We start from the raw sequence: 14,545 nt of genomic DNA, 5'->3' as shown, positions 1-14,545 counted from the left end.
AAGAAAAAAGAAAAAAAAGATCTCTAGGTCTATTTTTTAAAGATTTATTTACTATGTATACAATGTTCTGTTGGCATGTACAGGCCAGAAGAGGGCACTAGATCTCACTATAGATGGTTTGTGAGCCCATGTGGGTACTGGGAATTGAACTCAGGACCTCTGGAAGAGCAGCCAGTGCTCTTAACCTCTGAGCCATCTCTCTAGTTGTTTTGTTTTTGTTTGTTTGTTTGTTTTTTGAGATGTGATTTCTCTGAGTAAAAACTCTGGCTGTTCTGGAACTCAATTTGTAGACCAAGTTGGCCTTGAACTCAGAGATCCACCTGTCTCTGCTTCCTGAGTGCTGGGATTAAAGGTGTGCGCCACCACACTGCCTGGTTTAGGTCCGTTTTTAAAATGATTAACATTTTAGGGGCTGGAGAGATGGCTCCGACATAAGAGCACTTGTTCTTCCCACATGAGGGTTCACAACTCTCTGTAACTCCAATCCTAGGGGATCTAATGACCTCTTCAACCTCTGAGGCTACCAGGCAAACACATGGTACATATACATGCACACATGCAAGCAAAACAGTCATACAAAAAAAATTAAATCTAAATACTTTAAAATAAAAAAATTGAGCTTATTATGACACCCTCAACCGAACAGGCAAGCAGCCGGGACCATCCAAAATCCGGGTGGGAATGTGGTGAGAACAGACAGGCCCAGATTCAGCCCTATCAGCTGTGTGTGGGATTCTGAAAGGCCTACCAACCCAGGCGTGCTAGCTAGTTCTTCCTTCTCCCTGGGGGTGTGAGACATTCACTCTCTGCAGGGTAGCAATGACTTTACACAGTGAGACTGAGTCTGAGGAAATGCTGGGCTGCGCTAAGGTGCCTTAGAGCCCTTAAGTGGTGCAGCTCCTGTCTGGAGAGGAAGATGGTGGGTAAGCTGTCAGATAAGCAAGAGTTTAGACATTTAAAAAATCATGAAAATTCTAATTTACCTATAATAAAATAAAATGCAAAATAATAAAATAAAAAATGCGGGCTGAAAATATACAGTTCAGTGGGCAGAATGTTTAGTATGCACGGACCCTGGGTTTAAACCTTAGTACTGGGGGAACTATAAAAGCAGTCTGTCCAGGCTGCTGCTTTTTTTTTTTTTTGAGACTAGGTTTATGTAGCCCTGGCTGCCTGGAACTTGCTTTGTAGACCATGCTGGTTTTGAATTCACAGAGCTCTTGCTTGCCTCTGCCTCTCAAACGCTGAAACTGAAGAAGACATGTGCCACTATGACTGGTTATGATAATGTAAAGTATAATACATGATTTAATCAGTGGTACTATTTAAGTAAAAATAAAACAAAACCAAGTCAAACAAGCAAATAAAACTGGACATGTGAGGTAGCTTGGTGCAGGTATTTGTTCCCAAGCCTGGTGACCTAGTGACCCTTGGAACACACATTGTGGAAGGAGAGAACCAACTTCCACAAGTTCTGTCCCACCCACACAAATAAGTACAAAGAGGGACTGGAGAGAGCCTCACAGGTTAAGAGCACTGGCTGTTTTTCCAGAGGTCCTGAGTTCAATTCCCAGCAACCACATGGTGGCTCACAACCATCTGTAATGAGATTTGGTGCCCTCTTCTGGTCTGCAATGCAGGCGTACATGCAACCAGAACATAAGGAAATTTTTTTTTTTAAAGTACAAAGAATTAAATTTAAAAACTATTTGTTCAGGCTGTAGTGACACAGGCCTGTAATTCTGGCATTCAGGAGTCTAAATCAAGAGACTCTGAGTTTGAAGCAAGGTTGGGCTACAAAGCCCCCACCCACTCACACCCTTCTCCACAGCCACGTACTCCAAACCCTCAACTCAGCACAGCCTGTTTGCCTGGTGATCCTCGGATAAAAGAAAAACAAACCACTCCATTCTGGTGTCTGGATTCTAATTTTAGATAGTCAAGAAGTAACCTGCATCATGGTGAAAACTGCTTGCTATCTTTGGTTTTTGTCTAAGTTTTTGTTTTTGGTATTTATTTATTTATTTATTATGTATACAATGTTCTGTCTGTGTGTATCCCTGCAGGCCAGGAGAGGCCACCAGACCTCATTACAGATGGTTGTGAGCCATCATGTGGTTGCTGGGAATTGAACTCAGGACCTTTGGAAGAGCAGGCAATGCTCTTAACCGCTGAGCCATCTCTCCAGCCCAGTTTTTGTTTTTGAAAGAGGGTCTCAGTCAGGTGGTGGCAGCATACACATTTAATCCCAGCATTCAGGAGGCAGAAGCAGTTCCAGGATAGCTAGGATTACACAGAGAAACTGTCTCAAAAAACAAAACAAAGCAAACAAAAAGAAGAAAAAGGGTTTTACTATTCAGTCCTGGTTAGCCTGGAGGTCACTATGTAGTCAAGACTGGCCCCAAACTCTGGGTGTCACCACCAGCTGTTTTTTTTTTTTTTAATGACTGGAGAGATTGCTCAGTGGTCAGGAGCACTGGCTCCTCTTTCAGAACCCAGGTTTGATTACGACAGCCACACAGCAGCTTAGGACTTTTAGTTACTCCAGTTTCAGGGGATCTGATGCCCTCTCCTGGCTTCGAGGAGCTCCAGACACACATGTGGGTCCCCAGACAAACAGAAGCACCATATCTGTAAATACACATACAATTAAAAAAATTAATTTTGTGTTTCTGCGTGTGCATATTGGTGTGGCTTCGAGGAGGCCAGAAGAGAATGGCACAGGCACTGGGGCTGGAATCACAGGTGTTGGGAGTCACCTGATGTGGGTGCTGGAAACCCAGCTGGGGCCTCTATAAGCGCAGCAGCTGCTGACTCAGCTCTTCAGCTCTGCCGTGCCTTTGCGATCTACAAGTAACACACAAGAAACTGACTTGATTTCCCTGCCTGCGCACCAGCTGATGACGCAGTCAGCAAGTATTGACTTTAAATCTTCACAGACATTCTCGTCCTATAGCCTGGTACTATGAGTAGAGAACAGCATGATTTTGAGGAATATACACCTACACTCTCTCTCTCTTCTGAGCAAGGCAGAGTAAGATGTGGGCAAGGCAGGCAGGAGGAGTCCGAAAATACACTCTAGCTGGAACAAGTGCGGCGCAACCAGAGAACTTCTCCGGGCAGAATAAGCCTCTGGGGAAATTCACACCACACTCCAATCGCACAGTGAGAACAGGAAGCGGAGAGTGTTCCCCAAATGAAGGTATGGAGCATGAGACTCAGGTAGGTGAGGCTATATTTGGAATACAATTAAAATAACCACATCCTCATATGACTGGGAAACCCCGGTATTCCTAGTATGTGACCTTGCCACAGCCTGGGCTAGTGCTATGTCCGCCCCCCCCCCATGAGCAAGTACAGTTGTCTAGAATAGTTGTCTAGAATTAGCACTCAGCAAGCAGACACACACACACCCGCCCGCAGGTAGCAATCAAAGACTGGTGACTCTGGGATCAGGATACCATGACTAACATTGCTACTTAAGACGCTCTAGGTCGTCGGGCCCATGGAGCCAAGAGTTAGTATACCTGCAAACAAGCAGGCATGGAAAACAGAGACTTTCCAGAGAGAAGAGCCTTTACCACATCTGGGCAGTTTGGGTCAAAACACTTAAATTTAGGGAACTGAGACACAGCTCAGTAGGTCAGAGTCCTTGCTGGGCTGGCAGAGGACCAAGGTGAGGTTCCCAGCAACCACACTATCTCCTGACCTCCAAAGACATCGCACACAAACGTACTGTGCAGTATCCAAGCAGGCAAAAAACACCTACAGAAGTAAATTTTTAAGGATTTGTTTCCGATTACATGTATGTACCTGTCTGTGGGTAAATACGTTTGAATGCAAATTCCACAGAAGGCTAGGGGCACTGGACTTCTCCAGAGGTGGAGGGGTATAGTGCTTGTCCGCCACTCCATGGGGGTGCTGGAAACAGAATGGAGCCACACTAAACCACACAGCTACTAACCACTAAACCACACTAAACCACACTTCAGCCTCCTCCCTTTTAAAGATTTTAGTCCTGTGTGTGTATGCCCATATACACGTAGATGTCAGATCAACTGGAATATGAGTTGTGAGCCTCCTGACTCGGGTCTTTGGAACAGAACTTGAGCCCTTTGTAACAGTACTCCTTACCCTTGACCACGGAGCCATTCTTCCAACCCCAAGAATATGCAGCTTTTGCCAGGTGGTGGTGGTGCACACCTTTAATCCCAGCACTCAAGAGGAAGAGGCAGGTGGATCTCTGTGAGTTCGAGGCCAGCCTGGTCTCCAGAGCAAGCTCCAGGATAAGCTCCAAAGCTACAGAGAAACCCTGTCTTGAAAAAAAACAAAACAAAAAAAAAAGGAATGTGTGGCTTTGGAAAAGTTTAAGCAATTTTTTGGCACAAACATTAGACTTTATCTCACACATACTGGGCAAGTACCCTGCTATGAACCTGTATCCCACTAGGGAGGCCAGTATTTGAGACAGCATTTTGATTTGTAATTTAGGCTGGCCTGGAACCATGGAAATTCTCCTGCCTCAGACTTCTGAGTGCTGGTACTTGGGTGAGCCACCGTGACTAGCTGAGAATCATTTCTCTACTTATTTTTAAGCAGTGCTGGGGACAAATCCAAGGGCTTTCTGCATGATGGACTGCCACTGCATAGAAAACTTCCTGTTTTGTTTTCCTGCTGGGGAAGGGGCTCAAGACAGCCTCAGCACATGTAGTCTAGGCTGTCTCAGAACTGCTGACGCGTCTCAGCTTCCCAATTGTGTCTTGACTCAGGTTTACTTATGTGGATGAGTATTTTGCTTGCATGTCTATTTGTGCATCATGTCTGGTGTCCAAGGAGGACAAAAGAGCACACAAGATCTACTGGAACTGGAGTTGCAGGTGGCTGTGCACAACCATGTGAATGCCAAGAATTGAACCCAAGTTCTCTGTAAAAGCAACAAGTGCTCTTAACTACTAAGCCATCTCTCCAGCCGCAGGTTTCTATTTTTAAAAGATTTTATATTTTTTTTTCTAGGATTTTGAGACATTGCATTTCTGTGTAGTCCTGGCTGTCCTGAATTTACTCTGTAGACCAGGCTGACCTTGAACTCAGAGATCCACCGGCCTCTGCCTCCCAAATGCTGGGACTAAAGGTGTGTGCATCCATTGCCCAGCTCAGATTTTTCTAAAAAATAGTTTATGTGCATTGTCTGTGTGACATTGTTGGGTCCCCTGAAACTTGAGTTATAGACAGTTGTGAGCAGCCATGTGGGTGCTGGGAGTTGAACCTAGATCCCCTGGAAGAGCAGTTTGTGCTCTTAACCACTGAGCTATCTCCAGCTAACTCTCAGCTTAGATTTTATTACTATTAGAGACAATATAGTTCTAAGTTGGCCTCACATTCAGAGATCCACTTGTCTTGGCCCTAATGAGTGTAGAGGTTAAAGGTATTTGCCATTTGGTTTTACTATGTTTTTTTCCGAGACAGTGCCTGCCTGGGAATACAGGCATGCAGCACTGACCCCCGCTACCTTGCGTGCGCGTTTTTCTGAGTGTGGCTTTGTACATAGTGAAATATTATCTGTGGAGGCCAGAGGAGGGTGTTGAATCTCCTACAGCTGTGGCTACCCTCGGTTGTGGGTTGTCTGATGTGGGTGCTGGGCACAGACCAAGTCCTCTGGAAACCCTGAGCCATCTCTGCCAGCTTCCTGATGTGACATGTTTACCACGGGCAACAAAGATCTGGTATAATAGTCATTTACTTTTTGATTTGTATCGGATAGTGTCTTGGGTCATCCAGGCTGGCCTCAGACTCAACATGTTACCAAGGCTGACCTTGCTGTAGTCCTAATTTTCTCTCCTCTATCTCCCACCTCTGGGGTTACAGGTGTGCATTAGCATGCTCGTGTGTAGCACTTTCTTTTTTGTTGTCTTTTGAGACAGGATTTCTCTGTATAACAGTCCTGACTGTCTTGGAACTCTCTTTGTAAATCAGGCTGGCCTCGAACTCACTGAGATCCACCTGCCTCTGCCTCCCAAGTGCTGGGATTAAAGGCGTGCGCCACTACTGCCCAGCCCTCTTTTTTTAAGATTATGTAGGAGTGTTTTGCTAGTATGTATATCTGTGCTGTGTGTGTGTGCTTGGTCACCTCTGGGGTCAGAAAGCGTTGTTAGGGTCTCAGGAACTGGAATTAGGGAGGGTTATGAGAACCCAGGTGCTGTTGGGAATGGAACCCCAGGGTTCTGTAAAAACAAGATATGCTCCTAACTGCTGCTGGTGTACCTCTGAACTACCAGATACCAGAGCCTAACTTAAGAGTCTTGCACGTTATAGCTAGGTGGCCCACCCCCAACCTTCATGGATAGGTTCCTGTCAACCTTAGATCTCTCTGAAACCTAGGAAGGGATTTTAACTTTCAGCAATCCTGCCTCAGTCTCCTGAGTGCTGGAATTAGACACCACACCTGACTCTTAGGTCTTTTTTCTATACAAGAAAAATTAAGTTACTTCAGGTGAGTCTGACCATGGGCAAAACTAGTCAATCTCCAGACATTTGCTCTAGACACAAAAATCATGGAATATCCTAATTCTGCATTTGACCATATTGAAGGTCCTACAGGATAAGCCCACAGTCCCTGTTTTCTTTGTAATAATTTCATCTGTGCACTACTTCAATGTATCACCTCTGGGGAGCCCTCAACAGGGCTTCATTATTGCAGAAATCATAACACAACAAACACAACAACAGTAAACTACTTTTATTGAGTAATTCACTGTGATAGAAATTTTATTTAGGCTTAAGGAACTGAGGCTGGTTTCTGAGATCAACACCGTTTCTGTTCTTTTGATAAGGTCTCACATTGCTCAGGCTAGCCTCCAATTATGTAGTATCCCTTTCTCGTTCCTTCTCTCTCCTTCCTCCCCCACCCTCCCATTCACAAAGTCTCATTATGCAGTCCTAACTGGCCAGCAATTCGCCGTGTAGACCAGGCTGGCCTCAAGTCCCGCCTGCTCCTGCCTGCTGGGTGTAACGGGGTCACCACACCTGGCTAAACCTATTCTTTTCACCCCTGTTCACACGAGGATTCGCTTAAGCACGGAAACAGCCATAATCACTGACTCGTCACTCTCCACAGGCTCTCTCAATCTCGTCTTTTTCCTGCGTCAGTGTTTTCTCATTCGAATTTAAAATCTTATGTCGCTCTTTCGACAGTTTTTACAGTTGCCAAATATATTACTGAACAATGTGTACTTTCCTTCTACACGATTATTAATGTTAAAATATCAGTAACAGCCTTACGGTAACGTCACCAAGGCACTCCGCTAAGCGTTCCGGGTCGACCTTGCACACTCACAAGCGGAGCCCGGTCTGGCCTTCGTGCACTGCCCACACTCGCCGTGGACACCACGCACCCGCCGCCTCTCGGATCCCAGGAAAAGCGTTAACTCCGGAGGCTCAGCGTTTCCCGTCGCCGCAGCCCTGGGACAGCGGGGAGGAAAACAAAAAGCGACCTGAAGCCAGGAGCGGGCCGGGAGTTCGGCCCCACCTTCAGCTGCTCGCACCGGGTGCCTACAAGCGGCCCCTCCAGGCCTAAAGCCGCGCTCGCTCCCTGGCTCGCCCGGAACCTCCAGCTAAACGCCCGCGGCCGCGAAAACAAGTGCGCTCCGCCCTCGCGGACGTCAGCGGCCCGCCCCCATCCTGCCTCAGCCGCCGGGACACCCCCGCCCCACAAAGGCCCAAGCCCAGGCCCCACGGGAGAAAGCGGAGCCCCGGCCACCGCCCTCCGAGACCCAGGCCGCTGGCTCGACCCCGCCCCCGCGCAGCCCGCGGCCTGCCGCCCCTCCCCCACCAGCCGGAAGGTGGGCGCCCCCGCCCCTCCCCCGCTCCTCAGGCTCCCTGAGTCCTGTCAGCGCCACCCCCGCTAGCGTACGCGGCCGCAGGGCCTCTTGGGAGTTGGAGTTTTGAGACGGCCTTTCGACGCCGTAGCGCCACGCTCGGGACTACGAGGCCCACAATGCTGCGCGCCGCGGGCGCCACGCCCCCCACATTGACGCAGTTCAGCCATCCCTGGACTACAGTTCCCGACGACCCTCGCAGCGCTCCCGCCCTCCCTCCCGAGACACGAGCCGAACTGGGCGTCAGGTCGGGGAGCCGGTCGGGTTCCCGCTCGCTGTCGCCGCCGCCGCCGCCGCCCCCCACAGTGCCTCTCCCGCCTCTCCACAGCATCGGTCGTGGGAGCTGCATCCTCCACTCAGGTCGCTGTGGACACTTCAGTCCGGGATCAGCGAGCCTGAGACGCGACACACCGACACCCCCGTCACCTCCAGCCCGGGCGACCCCTCCCTGGACGAGTCCGCCCTCGCCCTGCTCGGTGCCGGAGCCCCCCGGCCCGGAGCGTCCTGCGGGCCCGCTCTCGCACTCCGGCCTCGGCACTCCCCCAGCCGCCGCCCCCCACCCACCCACCCGGAACATGGACTCCGACTCCTGCGCCGCCGCTTTCCACCCCGAGGTGAGTGCGAGCTTCGCCCCGCCGCCCCCTTCCCGGCCTTGGCTGCGCTCCCGGCCGAGCGGGACCCCGGGAAGCCGTCTCGAGCCCGGCCTCCCTCCCCCCACGTTCGCCCGGCGCCCCCAGCTCGGGCCCGCGCTGCTGCTCCCCGCCGGTCCTCCCCGGGCGCCGCGCCCACCCTCCCGCCGCCCCGGCTGGGGCTCGCGGGGGTCCCCTCCCCATCTCCCCGGGGCGGCCCGGCCCCCTCGGAACGGCTACGCGCGCGGTCCTGCCGCCCCCTCCACCGGCCAGGCCGCGCCCCACCCCCACGGCACCCGCGTCCCGGGGGTCCGCACTCGGGAGCCGGACTCCGTCTCCCGCGCCTGCCCCTCCCCCTCCTTCCGGGGAGCGGCCCCCGCGCAGCGCCTCCGGCCCGGTCGGGGTCGGTGTGCGGGGTGTGCGGCGGGGGCGGGGCGGGGCGCGGACGGTCCGCGGTGTCGCCGCTGCGGGCGGTAGGCGCCGGGGCCTGCGCGGCTCCGGGACACCCACCCCGGGTCCCGCGGGCGTCCCGCACCCCACGGGTGGGCCCCGCACCTTCCGGGGCCTGCGCGGGCGAGCGGGAGGCGCGCGCCATCTGCTCCGGGAGGGAGGGCGGGTCCCTGGCCACCGCGGCACCGCCCCGCACTCGCGTCCGCGGCCCTGACCCCCCTCCCCCCCACCGCGATGTCCCCCGGGGCGAAATTAAAGTTCTGCCGGAGTTTGGGGCCCGGTGGCGCGGCCTATGGCCGCCCGAGTGCCGGGAGCGCGCGGCCCACTCTGTCGCCTGCGGGGCTGGCCGAGGGGCGGGAGCTAGCGGCCTGCCCGAGCAAGTTGGGTCCGCGTTTGAAAGTGCTGCTCTTTCGCTGGAGGCTTTCGGAGGTCGGCCCAGTGTCCCCCTTCCAGCTGGCCGAGCACCTGAGTACGGGTGGGGGTGGTGACAAGTTGCGGGAGCAACCGCAGGGAATGTTCCCGGGGCCTTGGATGCTCCGCCTTCTCGGGAGAAAAATCCCTTCTTGTGGTAGGTGCTGTGCGGCCGTTGAGAACGGCCCCTGAGCTGGCCGATCCTGTCTGAGTCGTAAGTGCGCACCTAAAGCGAGCGGTGCGTTCTCCATTCCGACTCGGTTCTAAGAACATTTGGGTGTCCGGCAGGCATCCCGCCCCTCCCAGGAGAGGCGGGTGTCCCTCCGAGCCCCGAGCTGCAGACAGTGGGGCTCCCCCTCCCTGCCTTGGCCTCCAGGGAGTCAGGTTTGGAGAGCAAGGCGAGATTAAGCAGCTGGTTTTTGAAATCACTTAATTTTTCTTTAGAGCCACAGCTGCAGTTTGTTTTCAGAGTGGAAAATCTCTAGCAAAAATGTCGATGTTGGAGCTCCCGATAGGCCTGCAGGGACAAACAGATAAGGCGGGTGCCAGGAGGTGGACTCTAGACAAGCTTTTATCTTCTAGCTAGTTTCCCAGTGTTCTTGGCACAGAATCTTAAAACTCCTTTTTCTACCTTTAAGAACACTTCGTTGTTTCTTGACCCCAACTCACCTTATCTTGTTTCTAGACTGTAAATTCTGCAGTGCTGTGTGAGTTGGCAATAAAAGTTGCAGCTTGCTTTGTTTTGGTCAGCTTCACCTCCTGGAGTTTTCTTCACAACCCCTTTGTTTCCCTCCACAGGAGTACTCCCCCAGCTATAAGAGGCGCCGCACTGTTGAAGACTTCAACAAATTCTGCACCTTCGTCTTGGCATATGCTGGCTACATCCCCTACCCGAAGGAGGTAATGATTACAGTTTGGAGCCTCAGCCTTGACTCCCTGCTACAGGTGCTTCAGCAGTAGCGGGTCTGGAGGCACTTGGTGCCAGCTTCAGGCAGCAGTCTGGCGGGAATCAGGTTTTTGGGAACCTAGATGAGTTCAGACAGGGAACAGGGAAGTGATTCCAAAGCTTTCGTAAGCTTCTCTAGAACTGACTTAACAAATAGATTTCCATTTACTTATTACTTATTTTTGGTTTTTCAAGACAGGGTTTTTCTGTGTAGCCCTAGCTGTCCTGGAATTCACTCTTTAGACCAAGCTGGCCTTGAACCACTTCCCTTAAAGGCTTGTGCTGCTATGCTCAGCTGTTATTTTGTTTGGCTTTTAAAGAAGGTCAAAAATTTGAAACTAACTTAAGTCACTTAATTGAAAAATACCTGTTGTGAGCCAGAAATGGGGCATGCCTTTAATCCAGCATTCAGGAGGCAGAGGCAGGCAGATATCTGAGTTTGGGACTGTTGGGAGAACAAATGGAGGTGTACTCTTCCTTCTCCAGGAAGACTGAAGCTGAGAGAAGGCGATTGTAGTAGCGGTTTCTGTAGGACCTTGGAGGGCGGGAAGAACTCAGGGCCCCTTCCTTGCATGCTAGGCAAGCACTCTGCCACTCCAGTCCCGAATTGCACCTTAGCCTTGACTGTGAGCTTTGTCCTGGCTCTGGGCAGGAACATCTCAGTGAGGGAAGGTGTGCCGTCCTGGTCTGCTGGCGCGTTAATACTAATGAGGTCATATAAGTTTGATGCTGGTTTGAGCCCAGGTTCCAAGTTGTGCTTGCTCAGTGTAGAAGGACTGACCTGCTTGGAGGCTCCTAGCCCTGGAGGCTGCTTAGATGACCAACCATGCCCTGTTGCTCTCTGTTTCAGGAGCTCCCCTTGAGGAGCAGCCCCAGTCCCGCCAACAGCACTGCGGGCACCATCGACAGTGATGGCTGGGACACGGGCTTCTCTGACATCACCTCTTCTGTGCCCTTGCCGGTGTCGGACCGCTGCTTCAGCCACCTGCAGCCTTCCCTCCTGCAGCGGGCAAAGCCCAGTGACTTCCTGCTGGACAGGAAGAAGACAGACAAGCTGAAGAAGAAGAAGAAGAGGAAGCGGAGGGACAGCGACATTCCTGTGAAGGAGGGGTACAGAGGGGGTTTGCTGAAGCTGGAAGCTGCAGACCCATACGTAGAGACCCCCACCAGTCCCACCATACAGGATATTCCCCAGGCTTCTGCTGACCCCTGCTCAGGCTGGGACTCTGACACTCCCTCAAGTGGCTCCTGTGCTGCTGTGTCACCTGATCAGGTTAAAGAAATAAAAACTGAAGGGAAACGGACTATTGTCCGGCAGGGGAAGCAGGTGGTGTTCCGGGATGAAGACAGCACTGGCAACGATGAAGACATCATGGTGGACTCAGGTGAGTGCTTTCCCTGGGGTGGGATCAGGGAGGAAGTGTAGAAGGGCAGATAGGTGCTCTTAAGAGTTGTTAGCTGCTGGGTACAGCCCAAGATTTCTGTCCAAGCCTGAGTGTGAAAATGACGCAGCCCCCCCCCCCCCCCCATGGCTCTCAGCACTGTTTGGGATGAAGTAACTGCCTTCAGAGAGACACCAGCTCAGCTAGTGCAGCTGCTGTGAGTGTGGCCACACTCTGGCCACCATGTGCTGGATGTGCAGCTCCCAGGCAAGATGGCGGACCTCAGGAGGTTCTCACTTGTCAACTGTTCATTTCCCTCCAGATGACGATTCCTGGGATCTTGTCACCTGTTTCTGCATGAAGCCCTTTGCTGGTCGCCCCATGATAGAGTGTAACGAGTGCCACACCTGGATCCACCTGTCCTGTGCGAAGATCCGCAAGTCCAATGTTCCGGAAGTGTTTGTCTGCCAAAAGTGCCGGGACTCCAAGTTCGATATCCGACGATCCAATCGTTCCCGAATGGGCTCCCGGAAGCTGTTTCTGGACTGATTTGGAGCTGGCCAGGAGATAGGCGGGACTGGAAGGGCCTGGGCTCTGTGGCCTCCCTTAGTTGAGCACAGAACTCCCGGCTCTGGTGCGGGCAGACCCTGCCACTCAGGTGCCTAAGCAAAGGACTAGCTGTCCAGATAAAACTGTACATAGCCAGTGAGCAGATAAAATGGTGGCCAAAGCTGCTGCTCCAGCTGTGTTCTCGGTACCGGAGACAGACTGAGCACCAGGTCTACTCGAGCTGAGTGCGGGCACACAGGATCGTTAGCCAGTTCCCACAGTTGGGAGCCGTTCTAGCTGTCAGTCCTGTCTCCTCTGTGATTGGGAGTGGAGTTGTTCTGTTCCCCTGGCCTGTGTTTATTCTCCAGTGTTGGTCTATTATCACAAGTGTCTATACAGCAACCGTCCAAGTTGTCTGCCCCTTTGTGATCTCATTGTCCCTGCCTTAGTTGTGCTTACTGGGCTAGGGAGTTGCTTCCTTAGAGATCTGGTGTCCCCAAGAGGAGCCCTTGGTAGTGGGTGAGCAGTGAGTCTTTGGTTTTTCACTGTTTGTTGAAGGGACAGTATGTACCCACTTATCCACAGAGCGGGGTTGTGGGTGGAGGTTGTCCTGTGTTCATAACTCAGTTCTTGTTTTGCATGATGTAAAAAAACCATTTTTTTTGCACAATACAGTCCAAAGTGTTGGCCAGTGTCTTCCTACATGCTGTCGGTGGTCCGTGTCCCAGGGTGCCCAGCACCACCCTCTGTGGAAGCACTTGGTTTCTCTGTTCTTCATCTGCTCCAGTAGCAGCCCCCAGATGATGCTGTCCTCAGGACCTATGTGCTGTTGGTTTAGATGATGGTGAGAAAGAATCCAAGGGCATCCTGCAGGGACTGCCCTTACTGCACACAGGCTGGCCTGCTGGGTTCCCGGGGCAAGGCACAGGTTTGGATTAGTGCTGAAACATCAGCTTGCAACAGTGTGCGGAGTTGGAAAGGTGTGACCCAGAGCCCTGGTCTGGGTGAGGGCTGCCCCACACCTGGACACTGGTGGTCTTAGCGCTGGAACGAAGAGGGAGTGCTGTGGCTCTCGGGGTTCTCGTTCTTCAGCTCTTCTGATGCTTGTTCTCAGCAGTGTTTGGCAAAGCAGTGGGTATATTTCTTAAGTATTGTTTCTTGTTAGGCATGAGACAGGGAAGAGTACCCAAGTAGGTCCCATTTCTTCCCCCTGTGTAACACCTTTGCAGGGTCACCAGGCTTTCATCTTAAACACCAAAGGAGCTCAGACTGTAACGAGGCTAATCAGAGCCCTTCTTGGGGGGAGGGAAAGGGGTGGGTCTCAGTGTCTTTCACGCTTGTCCAGTTTAAGTAACTGTCTTAGTTTTTTGTTTGTTTTTAAAGTCCTATTGCTCATATTAAAGTACAGAGACATACTCATTGCTGAAGCTCAGTTGGTCGCGTAGATCTCAAGGGAGAACTCTGCTATAGTGAAGGAGCTGTTCCAGAAAGTCTTGTCCCCAGGCTATTGTCTGGCTCTGACTGGAGTGAATACCCAGGACAAGTTAAGAGGAATTTGCCAAAGACCTGCCCCATGACAGTACTTGTCCAGTATCCTCACCCTGAGAAGAACCAAAGTTCCAGTAGGTGTTTTTTTTTAAAGTGCATTTAAGAATACGTGGTTTTGTTGTGGTTTGGTGTGGAAGGCCATTGTTGTTTGTGTCCAGAGATTTGATAGCTCTGGGATACAGTGACACTCATCTCAATTTGTTTGCTTGCTTTGTGTTTTTAAGGGGAGTTGTCCCTATGGGTGGTTTGGGGGTAGATTGAGCTGGGCAGCTGTCATCAGCTTCTTTATGCAAACGGGGCATGACCCTTCTAGGGGCTCCTGGTTGATGCTAGTGATGTGAGGGGAGGGAAAGGTGTCACCCCCAAAGTAGACCCCTCCCATTGGCTTTGGCCAGGCCAGACACAACATCGTTTACATGGTTCTGTGTAATTATAAAGTTTATGTGTATAAAGCAAGCTGTTTCTGTGAAACTGTATATTTTGTAAATAAAGATATTGCTACTTTGAGGTTGGTGTCTCCTGAGTTATCCTGTGCTGAAGGACACTGCGTCTTCCCAGTCACTTCTCTGGGTGGTGACTCTGGCAAAGCTGACTTGTTTTTGGCATTTAGCACAATGAAAAGGACGGCAATTCCTGGTCTGCTTCCCCAGTTAACTCCTAGACCCGGTGTAGCTTACTGACAGGCTTGAGCACTAGGCAGAGGCAGGGGGATATCTTGAGTGTGACGCCAGCCTGGTCTACAGAGCAAGTTCCACA

The 14,545-nt window shown here is 51.7% G+C and overlaps 1 protein-coding gene and 1 long non-coding RNA gene across 2 annotated transcripts; one reads left to right on the top strand and one right to left on the bottom strand.

Moving 5' to 3' along the window:
- Positions 1-2: 2 nt before the first annotated feature.
- On the bottom strand, positions 3-7,768 carry LOC142834301 (uncharacterized). The gene is made up of 3 exons (XR_012907545.1): positions 7,279-7,768; positions 2,760-2,847; positions 3-2,631 (listed from the first exon to the last, which is right to left on the bottom strand). It is a non-coding gene; the product is annotated as an uncharacterized LOC142834301 (long non-coding RNA).
- A 321-nt stretch (positions 7,769-8,089) lies between these two features.
- Positions 8,090-14,296, top strand: Phf13 (PHD finger protein 13). Its single transcript, XM_075945702.1, has 4 exons — positions 8,090-8,488; positions 10,163-10,264; positions 11,161-11,695; positions 12,015-14,296. Exons 1-4 carry the CDS (start codon positions 8,450-8,452, stop codon positions 12,239-12,241), a joined length of 903 nt encoding a protein of 300 aa, XP_075801817.1. The 5' UTR covers positions 8,090-8,449; the 3' UTR covers positions 12,242-14,296.
- The last annotated feature ends 249 nt before the right edge of the window (positions 14,297-14,545 follow it).

Source organism: Microtus pennsylvanicus, chromosome 13, assembly GCF_037038515.1.
Source record: "Microtus pennsylvanicus isolate mMicPen1 chromosome 13, mMicPen1.hap1, whole genome shotgun sequence".
Taxonomy (NCBI): domain Eukaryota; kingdom Metazoa; phylum Chordata; class Mammalia; order Rodentia; family Cricetidae; genus Microtus; species Microtus pennsylvanicus.
Note: the sequence above shows the minus strand (reverse complement) of the source record. Positions and strands in the feature narration are given on the sequence as shown.

Bases quoted from the DNA above. Each gene is read 5' to 3' on its own strand.
- Phf13 (XM_075945702.1), top strand. From the start codon at position 8,450: ATGGACTCCGACTCCTGCGCCGCCGCTTTCCACCCCGAG. The intron at 8,489-10,162 runs GTGAGTGCGAGC...TTCCCTCCACAG, and splicing joins CCGCCGCTTTCCACCCCGAG to GAGTACTCCCCCAGCTATAA. The intron at 10,265-11,160 runs GTAATGATTACA...TCTCTGTTTCAG, and splicing joins ACATCCCCTACCCGAAGGAG to GAGCTCCCCTTGAGGAGCAG.